The sequence below is a fragment of the Maniola jurtina genome, chromosome 7 (genome assembly GCF_905333055.1).
Source record: "Maniola jurtina chromosome 7, ilManJurt1.1, whole genome shotgun sequence".
In the NCBI taxonomy this organism is placed as follows: Eukaryota; Metazoa; Arthropoda; class Insecta; order Lepidoptera; family Nymphalidae; genus Maniola; species Maniola jurtina.
The window spans coordinates 6,381,024-6,403,475 of NC_060035.1; the positions used below are offsets into that span (position 1 = coordinate 6,381,024).

Sequence of the window (22,452 nt, forward strand, 5' to 3'; positions counted from 1 at the left end):
CTAGATAAGTACTTACCTAAGTTAAATGCTTACAGCGTAGGGTTGCCAACCGTACTATGTTAATATAATATTATATACAACATAAAATTGTATGCATATCAAATCTTTGAAAAGAGCAACCGCCGAGTTTCTTGCTGGTTCTTTTCGGTAGGAAAGGCATTCCGAACCAGTGGTAGATGCTCTTGACTAATCAAAAGTACTTGTAAAAGTCTAATTGAATAAAATTATTTTGAATTTGAATAGAATTGTTTATTCCGATTTTGCGTAGCTACTATACTATACTGTTGAAAAAATTATATAAAACGTTAGTTTAAGTATAAGCAAAAACCGAAACACGTGAAGAATATTTATAGACAAATTTTCAAAAACATTTTATGAAAAACGAACTTATAAGCTTGTTGTGTTGGTTGTGTTATGTCATTGTCCTCGGTCAAAATGGTTGTAATCGATTTTTTTACTGATTCCGAACCAATTATTTTCCGGCTTTGCTTATACTAAAACTAACGTTGTTATATTATTGTATATTTTTATTGGTTATACTATACAATAACATTATTTTATTAACGACATAATATAAACAGACAGATAAAAATATCAATAGAATAAAAATAAATCGTCAAATGACATAATCTCAGTTTATTTATTTTGCATTAAGTATAATATTTTTAGTGTAATAAAAATAGATTACAATATTCTTGAAATTCCTTATTTATTAACACAGATCAAGATCCAATCCTATCTTTTGGATTCGAAAATTTAGGAGTCCACTAGAAGATTAAGTAAGAGTAAGTAATTTTATTTTTTATTTATTGTCCACAAATAAATCTCTATCTCCATTATTAAGTCTTTATTAAGAATTACATACATGTAATTATACTGTCGATTATTTTTGTTCATTAATAATGTTCAGTTGCTTCCCCGCAAAAGTCAATGGTAGCGTTTACAAATGGTCGTAATCTTTTGTCGAAGTCTTCCCATGAGCAAACACCCTCTTCACATATTGATCTTATTGGCTCCTCGTTTAAGTAGAACACCACATTGTACTCCTCTGAGCCCTCTTTAGCGCATCTGTAAACAAAAACAACGAATTTCGTCATACTACTACGTAGTATAAAGCCAGCCTATCGCCTCAACCCTGCATCAGTCTTGTCCATAGATAATTTATTTGGATTTCTGTGGTCTTGTCTCTATGTATGAAAACACGAATCTCAAAAAAAATACCGATAGTCTAGCCGTGCAAAATCAGCAACCATTATTTTATGTAACGGAATAATAAAATTTGAATCAGTGAATTTTTTCAAAAAAGACCGTAGAATTAGGCTAGATCTCTTGGTAAACTTTTGACAAATACCAGTTCTAATCAACTTCGAATAAAACGTAAAATTATTTTCATCGATTAATAAATAATGTAACTGCCTAGTGCCTGGTGAAGATTTTCCGGCTTGTGTGTGTAATTCCAAATAATAATTTTATTACATTTTTCATAACTTTTCAAACCTCTGCCATTTGCTACTCGAGTTATGCATTATAAAAAAATACAAACCTATTCAGAACAGCGACCAAATTGGCAGAAAACACAGATATCTTGCTCGTTCTAAACTTCCTATCCCGATCCCGGTGTGCGCCAGTTAATGGTTTGCTATCTTTGAAAAGTCCCAAAGTCGAGTATATTTGGTCCAGCATCGTCGCATGAGTTACATAAGCGACAATTTTCTTTCCTTCGCCTTTGGAAACATTTTCGAAGCTTGTGAACAGGTCCCCTAATGGGACTTTTCCAAAAACTTCATTCACGGCAGTGCCGTAACTGTTTCTGTAATAATGTCTCAAATCTTGTGCATACTCGAGAACTTCTAAATCATCCTTGGTAAAAAGTGCGCACCAGGGACTAATTTGACAGTCAACCGCGGACCAGGTGTAACGACATAAGTCATATAACGCTGTGATGTTTTCTTCGGTGAGACTGAGTTCTATCCCACTTCTCCGCTGTATTCTATCTTTTGTCTGTGAAACAAAAAGATAACGTGCACTTGTGTAACATTATATTCCGTCTCTATTCTTGTTAGTATATTGAACGGTGTACATTATTTACCAAACTACGGAGCGTTAAGAGAGGTCTCTCCGTTACTCGCTTCATACAAACGTAGTTCCAATTTCATTTGAATATTAAGCAACTAAAGTCCATGAAATTTTGCAGACATATTCTAGAAACTAGTATATCTATGCCTGTGGTTTTCCAGATTTCTGTTAAAATATTCGGTTTCAAAGTTACGCGGTCTTAAACATTCACATACAAATCTTTGAGCCCCTGTAATTTTAAAACTACATATTTTTAGAAAAGTCTAAAACACCACAGGCACAGATATTGGTTTCTAGAATATGTCTGCAAAATTTCATGGACTTTGGTTGCTTAATATTCAAATGAAATTGGAACTACGATTGTATGGAGTAAGTGACGGAGAGAGCCCTGTTAAGATTTTATTTTTATTCCATTTCATTTATTTTGCTAAAATATGGGACATTATAGTACTCGTATAATAACTTACCGCCAAAAACTCAGATGAGCGTAAGTATTTCTCAGACTCAGCATAAACGTTTGGGTTGTGTTGTACTTTATCTTGGTAATAGCCACAGGTTGCGTAAGGCTGAAACATGTTATAAGTACCTAAATATGAAAAATTCAAAATAATCTATTAAAATTATTTATTTTTGAATAAAGAGGTACATTCTAAGTAGCAGATAAAATATCCTAACTTTTGTTTTTTAGTTAGGTATATAATAATGACAAGTATAAATTAAAAATTTATAACACCCCCGACAAGTGAAGGTTACAGTAATAACTAGAAAAGAGCTGATAACTTTCAAACGGCTTTCTTGTTTTTTTTGGATTATAGCTAAGAACACTCTCGATCAAGCCACCTTTTAAACAAAAATAACCATAAATAAAAACCATAAACAAAAATAAATATAATAATAATAATATATTTTTATTTAAAAACTTTTAAATAAAAATATATTAATAATATAATAATATAATAATGTTAATAAATATATTTATAAATAAATTTAATATAGTTATTTTTTATCGTAGCTCTTAAGAGCTACGATATCACAGACAGATACACAGATACACACGTCAAACTTATAACACCCCTCTTTTTGGGTCGCGGGTCAAAAAAGAGGCATTTTCAATTTATAAGATAAAATTTAAAAAATAATTTGTCGAGTTTTTTTACAAATCAGAGTCTATATTTTTTGTGTTTGCTTATAAATACGAAAGTGTGTCTACTATCTGCTACCTTTTCACAGCCCATCTGTTTAACCTTTTTGCTGAAAGTTACAAAGATAGCTTGCCTGCCGAAGTTAGATATAGGCTACTTTTTATACCGAAAAATTCGAGTTCCCGCGACATTCTCAAAAATTCTCAAGATCACGGGTATCTGTTATACATCCTATGCCTTAAGATACCCTAGATTTAAAAAACGGAAATAATGTTCACAATTACTATAATTTAGTAACAATCAAACTTACATTCATTACATCCATACCGGATTTCGGAGTCTCGATGGCTAATTTTTGGTTACTTAAGTTTGAAACAAAAGAATCGATACTTTTCTCTATCCAGATACCCTTGGCTGATCTGAACGTATAGCTGCCTTTTGGAAGGTCGTGCAATAACTCGGGGAATGCTTCCTTCAAACGTTTACCGAGACCTATCATTTCCTTGCGTCCTTCCTCAGTAATATCAGGTTTTCCGTCGAAAAACTTGCTTTTGTATTCCCAGTTCCGCAGATTTTCAACGTCTTGAGCACAAAGTGAACTATGGCCCTTCTTGTAGCTGTCTACTATCAAATTTTTAATAGGTAACGCTGCTTTCATTTTATCACTGAAAAAAGTGCTAGGTTTTCGCTTTCCGTGACGGTATATGCCCCATATGCTGACTGGTTCACATCCTGTGTTAAAAACAAAATTGTGAAAATGTTTAAATTGAATTTTTAAGAAAATTTGGATGATTTTCTAGCCGTTTACATTTGTCAGTATGATAACTTTGGTTAGGACTGATAAGAGGACGATAACATGAGGAACTCAAGACGTATTTTAAGCTGCGAAGCATTCACTGAGTTGAAAATCTCATTTAATTTTATTTAGTATATAATTTATCAAAGAAGTTTTATTAGACAGTTGTAGAAACTCATAACTAAATATTGAAACGAAAATGTTTGAAAAAATTAATTTTCTCACTTCGCTTATGTTACTAACCTGTTAGTCTAATAACGGAATCTCTGATATCTCCTCTCACAGAATTGTATGCGGTTTCAGTAGAAAGATACTTGTAAGGACATCCTGTATTCCAATAGCAATAGTTTGAGGTTGCGTCATTTATGTAGAGCAATATAAATACTAAGAACTTTTTCATAATGAATTAAATAAAATATAGTTATGTTTTAGATCAGAATGTTTTCTGTATAGAAGTTGGCAATGGACTAAGACTCCAAGATGACATTGCATCGCCTGTTTTGCCACAAAAAAAGGACTATTCAAGTGGGCGCATCCCCGTTAAAATCTTGATTGAATTTGAAATAAAAAGATCTCCATCTTTTATAATGCATATATTAAAATAAATTATACTAGTGTTCGACCTGTGATTCAGCTATTTAGTTCCAAAGTATAGAATTAAATAGACCGAAGGCATTGAAATTCGTATATAGTTTTGGTTGAAGTTGAACAAAACACCATTTCTAACAAAAACGTCGCAATTACGAAATTATTGCTTGTTTTCCCCATACCACTTAAAAGTTTATACGTAATAGTAAAGTTTCGCCGTAAATACTACCTATCCAAACTATTAAAGGAATAAAAGTTCTACATTTCACAAGAGATTAGCCAAGTAAATTGTACTCAATGAGCAAAACAAAAAGGCATTACCTAAGTAAGAAAACAGAATAAATTTAAAGACGATTCCAACAATAGCAGCAGCATAACAATTTCTGTAGCTTGATTTAAGGACGGACGAATAACCCAGACAGATGAAAATATCCAAATACTTTAATAAACATTCTAAGAATGTTATCATTTTTTTTCTATGGGATATTGTGGATGGGTCTTTAGGAATCCCGTGGGAACTCTTTGATTTTTCTGGGATAATAGTAGTGGCCTATGTCCGTCCCCGGGATATAAGCTAACGCCGCAATGTACCGAATTTCGACAGAATCTTATAAATTTTTGGGAAGTGAAAAGCTAGCAGACAGACACACTTTCGCATTTATAATATTAGTATGGAAGTATGGATTTAAATACCAACAGGTTTATATGAACCACTTATAGGTACTTAACCTTGCAAAACCTTAAATGCTGTGTCTATTAAAAAGCAATTTATTGATGGAAATAAATGGACTATTTTATAACACTTGAAGATATCTGCTGCGCCATAGATAGAAGATTGTGAAATATTGCATCGATTTCGTTTTGCAGCATTAGAAAAATGCTTGTATATTCCTGTCTCTATATTATTCTGGTGAAAAAAGACCATTTTACGCCTAGCTATCAAAATATTGCAATTAATCATAATTGCAATTTAATTAAAAGACCGCAGAATAGACTAACTTATTTAGGCCAAACCGGTCTGCACTTGACCTTGATCTAACGTAATCATGAAACCGTAACGTAAACCGAACTAACAAAAAATTTCCTTTAAATAATACCTACTTATGGGTTTTTAACTTACCACCATTACGTACATCGTATTAGGTTCGATTTTTCAACAATTATTCTTTAGAAACACATTTCACAAAGCTATTGACACTGTCCACAATCATTCAATGGCCATAGGTAAAGAATAAGTCCCTCTGTACTACTCTTAGTAATCTTATTGTACTCTTAACACACTTCCTTTAAAGTCCTCCCTATTCCCAATATTTCCTGAAATCCACGTCGGTGAAACCGTGTGCGTTATCAAATAAGTCCGTATCAAATTCCCGATCGCGTATATTTTCAAAATCTTGAGCACATAGAGTACTCTTAAGAGCCTATAATTTTCTGCCGCATAATCTCCTACCTCCAATGTCGCTAATGTACCTACCTACTCCTTACAAAATTAATTCCAAGACGTCGCGCGTCGTATTCCTTGTCTCATTAAATTCCAATTACAGATCGGTTCAAGGTTCAAATCATCAAACACAAGCAAGAAACCACGTCTATATAATATTGTGTCAATAAATGTTTTATTTAATAAGAATTCTTGTTTATTACCTGGTGTAAACATTACAAAAAAATTAAATTAAGTTTTTGTGCTCCCAAAAAATATTTAACCCAACTCACCTTTAAATTTCACACTCGAATCTCTTATATCAGCTCTCACAGAATTGTATGGAGTTTTACTTGAAAAATATTTGTAAACACACTCAGAATTCCAATAACAATTCTTCGATGCTTCAGTATTAAAAATATAGAATAATATGAAAAATACAACTTTCATATTATTTGTATTCATTACTTTGTTTTGTTCTCGTAATTTTTTCATTAGCACAAAGCTTACACTAAGTTTCTAAATTACACTAAGTTACACTAAGACAGTTCTAGATATTATAATAAATCAGTTTATGTGTCTCGCTTATCACGACCTTCGTCCTTTCTACTTCCTACACAAGACTAGCACTAAATGAATTAAGAGGAAAACCATCTCGAATGACTTAGACGATTTCACCTTCAAACTAGCAATTTTGACATGTCATGACCCTCTATTGACAATTAATCAAGCAGACATTTCAATCTGCGAAATTTACGCGGACTTTTAGTATTTTGACGTAGGAGGGTAAAAGATCCAGTACATGAACGAATAAGGATTACCCTGACTTTGACCTAAAATTAAGATATATGAGAATTGTTCTATATATAATTTTTATTTTTTGTGTATCTGTACACAGTATATCAAAAAATCAAATAAAATGCGTGGTATTAATTATTATAAATTATTTTATTTAACAAAAGGATAAATTGCCAGTAAATGAACTGGGAATTTCAGTGAATGAACGAACTCTATCTAGTGCATAAACTCTCGATTCCTATTAATAAATTCTTAAGTATATTTTCGGCTTGGAATTTAAAAAAAATTGTCAGATTTTCAGTTTTTGACTTATTGTATATTTTTTTCTACATTTTGCGCGATAAATCAAAAACTCTTTTACATAATAATAATAAATAAAACCTGTTTTAGAATGTATAATAGAGCCCTTTCATATGATATTATCCCCTTTGGTATAGTTATCTTAGTTTGAAAGTCACCTAAATTTTCTGGAAAACAGTCCAAATGACTACAGAGAAAATGAAACTTAACGCCCTTGTTGCATCCAAGTCGCTGGAAGTGCAACATCAGCTACTGAATGTGTTAAGAGTAGTGAGAATAATATACCGTAACACAAGTGTCTGATGTTATCAGATTTGTTCCTTCGAGCCGAGAAGCCACATGTTCTGATGCTTTTTAGACAATCTAAGATCTCTCATTAAGTGATCCAAATAATTTTGATTGAATGGTCTAAGTTGAGATGTAAAAAAGTCACTACATCGTCACTACCTTCTGAAAGTTCTTGAAATGGTAGATTAGAGGTACTGGGTTGGGGCTGAGGTACAGATTTATCACCAGAAGTCAGAATCGTTCAAATTGCAGACTGCAAGTTACAATAGAGCCGCTTGGAACAATTTTTTTGCTGTTTCTTCGGGTAATATTCACAACGCAGAAATAATAATCATCATGGTGTTTAGATGGTTCGAGCCAAATAATAAAATTTTTTTTTTAGTAAAAGTAGTTAACTATTCTTATTTGCTCATAAACGCAACGAGGAAATACAGCTTCCACATATAAAAATTGGAATCCAGGCCTTGCTGTTAGCTGCTAATGGAATCTCAAAGTAGCCCGAGTATGCTTGTTTTACTGGGCACAAAAGGAAAGAATGAAAGGAGCTTACCCAGTACATCTTAAAAGATCCGTTATAGATACATGCATCCTGCCATGCCTTACCTATGCCAGCCAAACATGGGTCCAGACAAAGAATATAAAAAGAAATAGTGACTTGCTAAAGGGCGATGGCAAGTTGCATAAATTAAGCAAAAAATATTCAAAGTGAGAATTGAAGACATAAGAAAAAAGACAAAGCCTACAGACACCTTGAGACATGCCCTAAAACTGAAATGTAAATGGTCATATTGTATCGATTTTTACAGATGAAAGAAGGACAGGTAGGTAGACCGAAAACGCGTTGGTCTAATGCTATTGTGCAAATCGCGAGAGAAAATTAGCTTGATAGTACCAAAGACAGAGAGAAATGGGGATACCCAAGAGGGATCCATATCCAAGAAAGAAGAATACCAGAATAAATATAAAAAAAATTCAAAAGAAAAATAAAACCGACTTCAAAATCACAAACACTAAAAAGTAAAAAATAATTTAAGTTATTGTGGTTTTTGAAGTCGGTTTTATTTTTCTTTTGAAAATTTTTTATTTCAAAATTTTTAGTGGCCCCACTGTACTATAATAATATGCCATGCCCAGCTAAAACCCTACTGTTTACTAAGCAATTACACTGATCGCGAGCAATTTGCTCTTATCCATTGAGGAGTTCTGTTCTCCATCTCAGAAGATATTCATCAGAACTTCATCTTTATATGGGACCACCTGCAAAGTATACCTAGCTTTTCAAAAAAAAATAATTTCCAAATCGGTCCAGGCGTCTTTGAGCAATCGGTGAACATACATTAAAAAAAAAATTGAATTTGCTCTTATCCATTGAGGAGTTCTGTTCTCCATCTTCAAAGATATTCATCAGATCTTTACCAAATTTATATGGGACCACTTGCAAAGTATACCCTATCAAACAAAAAAAAAATCCAAATCAGTCCAGGCGTCTTTGAGTAATCGGGGAACATACATAAAAAAAAGATACCGACGAATTCAGAACCTCTTCCTTTTTTTAAAGTCGGTTAAAAATATACTAAGATTTACTAACATGGTGTTATACCACAGAGTAGCAAACAGAGGCAAAGCTTCTAAGAAGCGAGCAAATTTTATAACTATTTTGGTAGGGTTGGCACTGGAGGATACAATTTAATTAACAATAGTTATTTGGTCAACAAGATGGTAAAGTTTGTTTTTGTTGTGATTGCCTAGTCTAAATATCGATCTTTAAATATCGATCAATAGATCTAAATATCGATTTTGAACGAAATCAGTCAATTTAGAAAGAATTATAAATGGTGCCAACTTTTTTAAATTTTGGTTACTTACAGTTTCCTATTTTGTGATCCCAGGGAGCTCTAAATATCGATTTTGAACGAAATCGGTCAATTAACAAAGAATTTCAAAATGGCGTCGACTTTTTTAAATTTTGGTAACAGTTTCTTATTTTGTGATCCCAGGGAGCTCTAAATATCGATTTTGAACGAAATCGGTCAATTAACAAAGCACTTCAAAATGGCGTCGACTTTTTTAAATTTTGGTAACAGTTTCTTATTTCGTGATCCCAGGGAGCTCTAAATATCGATTTTGAACGAAATCGGTCAATTAACAAAGAATTTCAAAATGGCGTCGACTTTTTTAAATTTTGGTAACAGTTTCTTATTTTGTGATCGCAGAGAGCTCTAAATATCGATTTTGAACGAAATCGGTCAATTAACAAAGAATTTCAAAATGGCGTCGACTTTTTTAAATTTCGGTAACAGTTTCTTATTTTGTGATCGCAGAGAGCTCTAAATATCGATTTTGAACAAAATCGGTCAATTAACAAAGAATTTCAAAATGGCGTCGACTTTTTTAAATTTTGGTAACAGTTTCTTATTTCGTGATCCCAGGGAGCTCTAAATATCGATTTTGAACGAAATCGGTCAATTAACAAAGAATTTCAAAATGGCGTCGACTTTTTTAAATTTTGGTAACAGTTTCTTATTTTGTGATCCCAGGGAGCTCTAAATATCGATTTTGAACGAAATCAGTCAATTTAGAAAGAATTATAAATGGTGCCAACTTTTTTAAATTTTGGTTACAGTTTCCTATTTTGTGATCCCAGGGAGCTCTAAATATCGATTTTGAACGAAATCGGTCAATTAACAAAGAATTTCAAAATGGCGTCGACTTTTTTAAATTTTGGTAACAGTTTCTTATTTTGTGATCGCAGAGAGCTCTAAATATCGATTTTGAACAAAATCGGTCAATTAACAAAGAATTTCAAAATGGCGTCGACTTTTTTAAATTTTGGTAACAGTTTCTTATTTCGTGATCCCAGGGAGCTCTAAATATCGATTTTGAACAAAATCGGTCAATTAACAAAGAATTTCAAAATGGCGTCGACTTTTTTAAATTTTGGTAACAGTTTCTTATTTTGTGATCCCAGGGAGCTCTAAATATCGATTTTGAACGAAATCGGTCAATTAACAAAGAATTTCAAAATGGCGTCGACTTTTTTAAATTTTGGTAACAGTTTCTTATTTTGTGATCGCAGAGAGCTCTAAATATCGATTTTGAACAAAATCGGTCAATTAACAAAGAATTTCAAAATGGCGTCGACTTTTTTAAATTTTGGTAACAGTTTCTTATTTCGTGATCCCAGGGAGCTCTAAATATCGATTTTGAACGAAATCGGTCAATTAACAAAGAATTTCAAAATGGCTTCGACTTTTTTAAATTTTGGTAACAGTTTCTTATTTCGTGATCCCAGGGAGCTCTAAATATCGATTTTGAACGAAATCGGTCAACTAACGAAGAATTTCAAAATGGCGTCGACTTTTTTAAATTTTGGTAACAGTTTCTTATTTTGTGATCCCAGGGAGCTCTAAATATCGATTTTGAACGAAATCGGTCAATTAACAAAGAATTTCAAAATGGCGTCGACTTTTTTAAATTTTGGTAACAGTTTCTTATTTTGTGATCCCAGGGAGCTCTAAATATCGATTTTGAACGAAATCGGTCAATTAACAAAGAATTTCAAAATGGCGTCGATTTTTTTAAATTTTGGTAACAATTTCCTGTTTTGTGATCCTAGGGATCCTCAGATATTGATTTTGAACAAAATCTATGACAGGTCAAGAAAATAGATTTTAAACACTATTTAAATTATTATCATTAACATTAAATTAAATGAAAACACGACGCGCGACGTGTACTGCAGCCCCTGAGCTTGAGCACAGGCCGAGCCGGTATAAACCGATTTCTCTCCGTACGCGACGTAGCGCCTGTGCTCACGCACACACGCGCCTCAAGCTTGTAGTAGTGTACCTATCGTAGCGCGCTTGTATGAAGCTTTGACTCTGTTCGCTACTCATGTGGTTATACAACGCAATACCACACTCACAAACACTCGTACAAACATACAGACAAGTATATACTCACACACACTCACACACACACATGGACGCACGCACACGCACTTTTGAACGGTTTGAACGGAACACGGTTTTGAAATTGAAATTGAAAAATGTGTAAGAATTTGTAAGAAAATATTTAAAAAAGGTATATCAGCCGGTTTTTTATTCCAGCTCTTAATACATCTAAAAACGTCCAATCTGTTCATTTACTCGAGCCTTTACCCTAGTACCTAATTATATCGACCGCCCCATATCAAAACAAAGTAAATGTCATTTTTCCGAAAATCGTTTTATGTCATAAGCCTAACTTTCATAGTATGTCCCGTTGTATTGTAAGGACACCCACATTAAAGTAAAATTAAAAGCTAGTAAGTCGCTTTGACCATTTTAAAACATAGTAAGTCTATGAACTGGCTAGGTTTTTATAGATTAATGCGCCTTACTAAGTTTTTAAAAGGAATTAGATTAAATAAAATAAATATCACCCATTATCTAAATACCATGTCAAAACAGTAAATACTTAATAATGCATTAAAACTTAAAAGTAAGATAGGAAAAGTCAATGACCTCTACATGTCAACTGTTAAATATGGTTTGCAAGGGAAATACTTTGCATACTTACGTAATGTTTTTAGGGTTCCATATCTCAAAAGGAAACACGGGACCCTTATAGGATCACTTTGTTGTCTGTCTTTCTGTCCGTCTGTCCGTCTGTCGTGTCTGTCAAGAAAACCGATAGGGTATTTCCCGTTAACCTAGAATTATGGGCAGGTAGATAGGTCTCAACTCTCATAGCCCAAGTAAAGGAATAAATCCGAGAACAAATTTCGTGATTCTTGATCAACGGGAAGTACTGTATAGGTTTTCTTGACGGACGGACGGACAAATGGACAGACAGCAAAGTGGTCCTTTAAGAGCTCCGTTTTTCATTTTGAGGTACAGAACCCTAAAAAAGAAAATGATGCACATGTAATGAATAAATGTGTTGGCCAGTCTTCACACTAAAATATTTAAACCCCTTTAATTTAAAAACTGTCATAGCCTAGTGGTTAGAACGTCCGCCTCCTAATCGAAGGTCGGGGGTTCGATCCCGGAATCACGCACTACTAACTTTTCAGTTATGTGCGTTTTAAGCAATTTAATATCACTTGCTTTAACGGCGAAGGAAAATATCGTGAGGAAACCTACATACCTGCAAGTTTTCCATGTTCTCAAAGGTGTGTGAAGTATGCCATTCCGCATTGGACCAGAAAGAACTACGGCCTAAACTTCTTTTGAATTTAAACCACTTACTAGGTTTTGATCTGAGAAAGAAATTTGACATTAATTGACAAAATTGAGAGACCTAAGCTTGTATAAGAACACAGAAGTGTCATAATTCGTGTTCACTTTGCCTAACGTCTCTCAGAGAGCAGAGAGAGATTTAAACTGTTTCTTATAATCACTGGCCATATTTCAAATGCGAAAGTGTGTTTGTTGGTTTAATATTCAATCACGCTGCAACGGAGCAACCAGTCGACGTGGTTTTTTGCATGGATACATTTAAAGACCTTGAGAGTGACATCTCTCTCCGCATCGTATTCTTTATTGCTGAGGGTTGTGATCTCTTTCCATTATTCCTACATCTAATGGTAGGTTTTCTTGGGATAATAATGTGGTGGGTTCAAAGAGCCTACGGAACTCGACTAGAAAAACTAGATTTTGACACTTAGGTTTAACGGTTATGAATTAGTTATTAATATCAGTGATAAAATTGATTAGGGCTGTCAGGTAAAATGACATTTATCTCGGAAAATCAAAGAGTGTCCACGAGATTTTATTCCAAGTTTGCGCTACTAACTACATATATTATGAAGAGGAAAGGTTTGTTTGTTTGTTATCGATAAACTCTGAAACTACTGAACTACTTGCACTAAAGACATAATCATCAACATCAACCGACAGACGTCCACCGTGAACATAGATCTTTAATAGGGTCTTCCACATGCTACGGGTTTGCGCCGCCTGAATCTTTGCGCTTGCGCTTGACGACAATCATGCTTTAAAGAAAGCAATGATGAGGTCCAAGTTGGAGCACGCTTACCTAGAAGATGCCTATTCACTCTTGGCTTGCAGGTATCTAAGGTATATATGGCAGGAAACACGGCCGCCGAAATGGCGTTCCAACCTTTAGGCTCTCCCCATTGCCCGCAGCATGAATCTGAGCTTTCTTATGAGACCCATGGTTATATTATGTACATATAATATCTCATAAGAAAGCTCTAACACACAATCCAGCTAAGTAAGTCCAATTTCGAAAAAAAGCTAGCTAGCCGACAAATCTAACTCAGGCAGCTTTCGGGAACCTTCGAGATGTCTCTGTCCAAAATTCCTCAATGCTTGAAGAACAGTCTTTGAATAGTGCATATTGTCAGTGATGAAATATGGATCCGAAATATAGGTCTTTTTTTTTGTACACAGGAAATGCCTGACGCATACCCCTCCGTCATGTGGGGCTTGCACCAAACTTGCACTACTACGAAATCCATTTCGGAACACGGCACCCGGAACGAGGCGCGCTATCTCCTAACATAGGTATAATACCTATTTAGAACACTTACTATCTGTCATCATAATCTATGACAACCTCCGAGTATTTACCTGGTAAAACCGTAACTTTAGAATAAAATTTAGTATATAAGCAGGCTTCATTTAGAAATGAAAAAATCCCTATTTTATTTTTCAACGATTATAAACACAACTTTCATTCAAAAATAATAAGCTTAAATTCATTTTAAATAATATTTTGCGACGAAATGACGCGCACAGTCCTTCCGCCATGACAGTCCAGTGGACACTGAATTCCATAGAGCGCCTGCAAGAAAATAAATAGCACAGGAAGTTTTTTGGTTAGTTTTAGATTATTTAAGAAACGAAAAACATTTAGTATAAAACTAACAGTTAAAATTGATTGCTAAACCTAAACATATCATTTTCTGGAGGTTGGCTTCAAAGTATCAAGATGTTAAAGAAAACTTTTACAGAACAAGTTGCGAACAGCAATGTTTTCAACTTGGTTTTTTTTTTTATTGGGATAATGTATACTAATAAAAAAAGAGGCCCTTATAATCTTCACAAACTGAAGTTTTTAATTGCATGTATTTAATAGCTGTTAATGCTTTAGAAAAATAAACAATTTACTTCAAAGTACAGCATTTTTGCGATTTGTCAAATAGCAATTACCTTAATCTTGGTTTTTAACTTTACCGTGTAACTACTTCGCTAGTATTTTTTATTTGAGACGTTTTACTTAATCACTACGTAGAGCCTCAAAAAATATTAGTACTGGGTAAAATATTATTCAAACAGCTTCTTTTGGGCAGCTAATAAAACGTAGTGGGTTATAGCGACTTCCTAATATAATGTGCTAACTGATAGCTGTACACTTTATTATTTTATAACTGAGGTCATTTTAGAGGTTATTTTATTTATAACGACCGCATTAAATAAAACAGTTAGAACCAGTGAGTAATTATTGAAATAGCAAATCTATCAATGTCTCATAATCAATTTTACTGGTCTTTTTGATTTTGTTAGTTTTAGTACATTTTTTAGATATCTATGTTACCGTTACTATTGTGTTATTTTGATACTTTGCTGAGTTTGAGAGTAAGATAGATTTTGGTAAAGTTTTCGTGATTATTAACCGACTTCAAAATAGGAGGAGGTTCTCAATTCGTCGGAATCTTTTTTTAATACTTACACGGGCTACATACACCACGCACACGTTTTATGCGTTACGCCTGAAGATTCGCATCGTTGTCCCTCTGATGAACAGCATTAATTAGGTCCGTCTATGTTTGAACAGGCTGGTCTAGAAAATCTTTATTCACAGTCACTCTTATCTAACAGTGAAGTACGTGTGTACATACCTACCTACCCCAGTTAACATGCTATAGAAAACATGAGTGGGTATTGTGCATCGGAAGTGCGTTAATATTAAGGTGTAGACCATCAGACACAGCGGCTCTTTTCTTGTTTTGGTCCTTACATTCATCTACATAGTCACCTATAAGTCTTTTGACCAGATATGTTATTTGAGTTTACGCCAGGGACCGCTTAGGTTACCCCTTAAAAGGGTTTTCGATAGAGTTTTCCAAAGTGCTTCTAAAACCTCACTCCATTTGGGTTACCCTCACAGATTTAGAAAGACTCATTACCCTGTATACGATTGACCGCTTTAAGGGATTAACCCTATCAAAAGTCTATCGATTGGATTATCTCTTTAAAGAGTAGGTAACCGATAAGATTTGCTTAGTAATATAGGTACTTAATCTTCTTTACCATTATTGTTAAAATAAGCATTTAACATGTTTTTCTTTTGTATATCTTTTTTATTGCAACTTAAAGATAAAAGCACGAGCTAAATTATTCATCTAAGCATATTTGTAGCGTGAATCGTTAAGGATCATGTAAAACAGAAATCTATTGTTGTATTTAAGTACGGCTTGAATTTATTTTCAAACTTCTGCCACGAACAGACTCCATCCTCGCATATTGAGGTAAGCGGTTCTTCATTTGAATAAAAAACGATCTTATAATCTTCTTTGTTGTGTGTAGAACATCTGAAATCATGTTGATTTTATAAATTATTACATAAATAAATCGAGTGATCGAGTATTCGAGTGACTGTTAATGCCATCTAATAGCGAATATTATCTTTATAACTATAAATAAGTATAATAGTTATCTTTATAACTAGGTGACACTATAGTACTGAATAAATATATATCTAAAATTTCAGAACATGGCAGCAAGGTGTGGCCTAACGGTCGAGAGCTTTTCGGGCGATACCCAGGCGAGAAGCAGGTTTGATTCCTGGCAATTCCGCAATTTTTGATATGTATAATTAATTAATTAATTATTAAATAAGTCCATAAAAACATTATCATAAAATTATAAAATGTGTCATTCCTCGTTCAAAGAGCTGCATTCAAATATGGGCCCTTAAAAAGTATAGTTTCCATAACGTTTGTATGGACTGGGAAGTGACGAGGGAAACTTCTCTTAACAATCGTCGTTAGCAAACTCCGCTTCACAACAATTTGTAGATATGTGTCGGCTACAAAGAAAATAATAATATCGCACCTGTTGGGCAACTCCAAAACGATAACACTAACCTGTTCAATACTGCAATGATATTTGCGGCGCACGAGGCCATCATGGTCGACCTCCACTTCCTGTTAGGGTCTCTGTGCACACTAGTCAAGGGCATTTTGTCTTTAAATAATCCCAGAGCAGTATAGACCATGTCAATCATAGTAGCGTGTGTGAAATAAGATGTTAATTTCCGACTGTTATTGGTTTTAGCATTAGAAAACGTCTTATACAAATCTGCCATAGGAATTTGTCCGAATTTCTCATTTATCGGCGTACCATAGCCGTTTCTATAGTAATGCCTGAGATCGCTATGGTACTCTATTGGGTAAAGATCTTCTTTCGTGAACAAAGCGCACCACGGACTCCCTTTGTTATCAGTCGCAGGCCATGTATAACGACATAAGTCATACAAGGCGGTTATATTTTTATTTGTTAGGACGTATTGTATGCCCAAACGCTTTTGAATTCTTTGTTTTGTCTGCAAGTAGGAAAAATTGTTTTAGACACACATCAACATGCTTACAGCAGCTAGGTATAAACAACACACACACACACACACACAAACACACACACACACACACACACACACACACACACACACACACACACACACACACACACACACACACACACACACACACACACACACACAGTATTTAAGTATTGACTATGACTTTATCTAGCTAGTAGTTTTAGTGTAACAGGCGGATTGTGGTGTGGCATCAAGGCTAAATATGCAGATGTAAATTAAGTCAGTAAACGCTAAATAACTAAAATTTAATTAAATTGAAGTATGATTTGACTTACTGCAATATATTCCGGAGAGTTTTCGTATTTTTCTGCTTCATTGTAAGTTGCTGGATTATTTTTCACGCCTAACATATATTTAGGGCAGGCTTCATAAGGCTGAAATAAAATTAGGTGCATATTAGTATTTTCAACCAGTATATTTACAATCGCCTTATTTTATTGTCATTATATTAATTAAAACGCTGCTAAGTACAAATTAAGCATATTTTGAGATACAACAAAATACGTGGAACAGAATGTTCCTGTTAAAAGTTATAATTTAAAGAGCTGGTACACAAAAACTTTTTAATTAGCTACATATTCAACTGTAATACCTTCTCAAATTAGCTATATTTCTAGAATTTATGTAAAACAATCTTTTGCCTTTTCGTTCAGCAAAATTCATCATCATCATGATGATCAACCCATCGGCAGCCCACTACTGAGCACAGATCTTCTACAGATTGAGAAGAGTTTAGGCCATAGTCTGCCACGCTGCTGACCCAGTGCGAATTGACAGATTCACACACCTTTGAGAATGTTATTGAGAACTCTTAGGCGTGCAGGTTACCTACCTCATAATGTTCTCTTTCATCGATAAAGCAAGTGATATGATATACATAATCGCTTAAAACGCATATTATATAGGTAACTCCAAAAGTTAGAGGTACATGCCCGGAATCGAACACCCAACCTCCCGAATAGGAGCCGGATGACTTAACCATGAAGCTACCACGGCTTCAACATGTTATTTAATAAACAAGTGCGAGTCAGACTCAAGCACTGAGAGTTCCGTACTCGGGTATTTTTTCCGACATTTTGTACGATAAATTAAAAACTATTATGCTTAAAAATAAAAAAAATCTGTCTAGAATATACAGGTAAAGTTCTTTCACATGAACCCCACTTGGTATAGTGATCTTACTTTGAAAATTTAAACACATTTTAATTTTTTTCTGTGATGTAACTAGAAATTCACGGTTTTCAGATTTATTCCTTTACTTGTGCTATAAGACCTACCTACTTGCATAATTGTAGTTCAACGGGAAGTACCCTATTTTATTTTTTATTTATTTTATTTATTACAGGTTTTCTTGACATGACACGACGGACGGGCCGACGGACGGACGGATGGATAGACAGACAGACAAACGTACAGACAAACGTTTTTCATTTTGAGGTACGGAACCCTAAAAATACGACTAATGCTAACTACACTGAAACTAATGACTAGTAGGTAAATTATGCTAGCTTTAAATTATAGCGTCATAATCTTGGAACCGACCATGTGTGACTGCGCTTCAGAAGAACGGCAAAATTAATTAAGCAAAACTAGTCTTCGCTTGTTTACCTACTCTATTAGTGGCAAGAATTTTATCTGAAAAGTGTTACCTTAAATACTTGGTAGTAGATAGTTAGTAGAAGATATTTCAATTTGAAATTTCTATGCTCACTATCCATACTTATTACTTACTCGTATATTAGAAATGTAAAGGTGTGTTTGTCTATCTGTCTGCTAGCTTTTCACGGCTTATCTGTTGAGCTGACGAAATGTACAAAGGTAGCTTGCAACCGAGGGATTGACACAGACTGCTTTTTGTCACGAAAAATCGAAGAGGTCTCATCGGATTTAAAATAAAAAAACCTAAATCATCTATTTGATGCAGAGATCGATGGCATCGCGGATTTCCGGTAAAGGCTACTTCTTATACCGGAACGTTGGGATTTTTAATAACCCCTAAAACCACGCGAATAAAGTCGCGGGCATAGTATTAAAATATATCTTACCGCCATTATGTCGTATTGAGGGTCCGACTTCTCGACAAGCAACGTTTTATTCGTAACACCTCTAACAAAGCCCTCGACACCATCTTCGACCCAATGTCCAAAAGCCGGTCTTAATGAGTAGCTCCCATCTTCGAGATCCGAAAGTAATTCACTGTAAGCCTCCTTTAACCTCCTCCCTATTCCCAGTATTTCTTGATATCCCTCGTTGGTTAGACCATGTGTGTTTTCAAATAACTTTGTGTCAACTTCCCAATTGCGTAAATTTTCAACATCTTGGGCACAAAGGGAACTGTTTCCTCTCAAGTAACTTTCTACTACATAATCTCTTATTGTCAACGCCTCTAACATCATTTTTGAATAATCGATGCCAGGATTTCGTTTTCCATGCCTTATTAAAGTCCAAATACTGACCGGTTCACACCCTACGTTAACAAAAAACGTCACTCATAAGGTAATATTGTTATTTTTAAACAACTACTTATACTTACTAAATCAGTTTTCTCTAAATCAGTAAATATTCTCTCTTTCTGTGTGCCGTATTGCTCATTGCTGAGGGTTGTGACCCTTTTCATTATTCACATAATGGTAGGAGTTTGTTTTCATGGGATTACTTTCGCTTACAACTCGACTGAGAGAACGCCACTTTTAAGTTTTCTACAGTTATAATCAAATGTTAGTGATAATAACCGGAACTGACGGCTTAACGTGCTCTCTAAAGCATATAGGAAACGAAAAAGTCAAAGTCGGTCACCCATCTAGTTACCAACTTAGTTTAATGTTGCTTTACAATCGCAATCGATTGAAATGCATTGTCACAACTAGGCCACACGTCCTTTATCAAATGTTTTACTTTAATAATTGTGCTTAAACATATTGCTCATACATGATTTGGTATTTTTTAACTTTATTTCATTGTACAAATTATTATTAGTATTGACAGTAAAACTCGACTCACCTTTTAGTTTAACTTTTGAATCTCTGATATCGCCTCTCACAGAATTGTAAGGAGTTTTACTTGAAAAATACTTGTAAACACACTCAGAATTCCAATAACAATTCATGGATGTCCCAACAGTAAAAACATAGAATGAAATGAGAAATACTATTTTAATATTAATAGGATACATAACTTGGTTTTATTATTTCACTTTATTTAGCAACGCTAATGTTTATACACTGTATCGTACTATCACGAAGCGGATCCAACTTCCCACACAAAAACTGAACTAAACAGTTAATTTGAATTTTGTAGATTTTTTCTCTCTATTATGCTGTCTGATATTATTACTTGGGCATAAAATAATGGACACTTCAACTATCAAGAATAATATCGAAAACAAATCGGCTAGGTATTGATAATATTATTTAATCTTTGAATCTTTGAATAATGTATGTATATATGTATAATTGTATATACTTTATTGTACCACAAAACACAAATGACAGGTTACAAAAAAGAAAACTTAAAATATAGGTACAAAAAGGCAGTCTTATCGCTAAATAGCGATCTCTTCTAGACAACCTTAACGCTAGGGACAAAATGAACAAATGGGCAGTGGATAATATGATTAATATGACGTGATGTTAATTTTTTTTGTCTCTAATTCAGTGTTTTATACTACTACTTTGAAGTAAATGAAATGGATCTGGTGTATAAAAACAAGGCACCTGTTGCTCTACTTTTTTTACTATTGTTAGGTTAATTAGTTGGGTAATTAGCGTAAAATTTCGATAAAAGTGCCTACTGTATTTGACCTATTTGCGTAATTAAGTCAATTTATTGTTTCTTCATCCATGATTGCACAACGCTAAACAGACACACGTGTAAAATCAAATAATATTATTACATACGTATTTTATGTACAGGGTGTTTGGTAATTAGTATATAATGACGACACGTACCCATGCTACTTTGATCTGTTAAATACAATGCTAGTATGCTGTATAATGACGAAATAAAATTATAAAACATTTCATACATTTTTTTTTATTTTATGTCAAAGTTTTCATGACCCTAACGTGCCCTAACTCACTGAGACTCGTTGGCCATCTTTAAATAGGCGAAGCCAACGATCTTAGTGAATTAGGGCACGTTAGTGTCATGAAAACTTTGACATGATTACCTATACTTCAGCATTATATTTATCAGATCAAAGTAGCATGGGTGTCGTCATTATATACTAATTACCAAACACCCTGTATATATATTAATTAATACCTACTGCTAATAATAAATACTACCTACCGATAAGTTCCACATTATCTGGACACCATTAAAAATTTCATTCCTTGTTTGATCATTATTCCCTTCTTACTATTAATAATATTAATTAAATAATGACAATTTCATAATCCATACCTACCTGCTAGTATTATAAATGCGAAATTGAGCCTGTTTGTCTGTCTATTAGCTTTTCACGATCCCTCTATTAAACTGAAAATTTGGTAAAGGGGTAGTTTGTTTCCCAGAGAAGGTCTTATGTCCCATAAAATTGAAGAGTTTCAACGGGATTCTTAAAAAACTAATCTATGCGGACGAAATCATGGGCATCATCTAAATTTATTAGTAACTATAGGATTCCGTGGATTTAGATTTTTATAGATCCCGTGGGAACTGTTTGATTTTCCGGGATAAAAAGTTGTATATTTCGATTACAGGGACGCAATCTACTTCGGTACCTTACATACAAATCGGTTAAGTGGATGGGTCTTTTGGAATCCCGCGGGAACTCTTTGATTTTCCGGGATAAAATGTCCGTCCCCGGGATATAAGCTAACCCTGTACTAAATTTAGTTATAATCGGTTACACTGTTGGGCCGTGAAAAGGTAGCAGACAGACATACAGACAGACAGACGGTTAAACAGACAACCCGACAGACATACACACTTTCGCATTTATAATATTAGTATGGATAGTATGGATAATGAAATTCTATTTATTTATTGTTACGTTTGTAACGTTTTTGTAGAAACTACCAGCAAGGACAGTGAATAAAACACGAGTTCCCACAAATAGTTTATTTTTCACTATTCTTACAATTTCACAATAGAGCAGTTCGATTCATAATAATTGCCTATGTCCAGACTTTATCTACCTTCTAACTATATGTATAAAAAGAGAAAATAAATGACCTTAACATACCAATGTACAAATCAAAGCGCTGGGTCCAAAAACTTCAGATATCCATGCGGAAAAAGTGACGATAAAAGAATTTTTTTAAAGATGTCGCTTATCTTTACACTTATTTTATTAAAAGGGCGTAACTCACGCCCAAATCCGCCAATTTATTCATAAAATCTTCTCTTTTACATAGAACCATTCTGACGGTACAACCTTTGTAAAAGAAATATTGTCAAAAAATTTGACGAGATGATAGAGTCCGCACAAA

General features: G+C 34.0%; 1 protein-coding gene across 1 annotated transcript; it reads right to left on the bottom strand.

Annotated features, from left to right (window-relative positions):
* Positions 1-636: 636 nt before the first annotated feature.
* LOC123867148 (multiple inositol polyphosphate phosphatase 1-like) lies at positions 637-20,835 on the bottom strand. Its single transcript, XM_045909034.1, has 10 exons — positions 20,018-20,835; positions 19,063-19,484; positions 17,293-17,391; positions 16,506-16,963; positions 15,831-15,950; positions 7,312-7,324; positions 5,617-5,625; positions 2,544-2,642; positions 1,544-2,001; positions 637-1,068 (listed from the first exon to the last, which is right to left on the bottom strand). Exons 1-10 carry the CDS (start codon positions 20,187-20,189, stop codon positions 897-899), a joined length of 2,022 nt encoding a protein of 673 aa, XP_045764990.1. The 5' UTR covers positions 20,190-20,835; the 3' UTR covers positions 637-896.
* Positions 20,836-22,452: the final 1,617 nt, after the last annotated feature.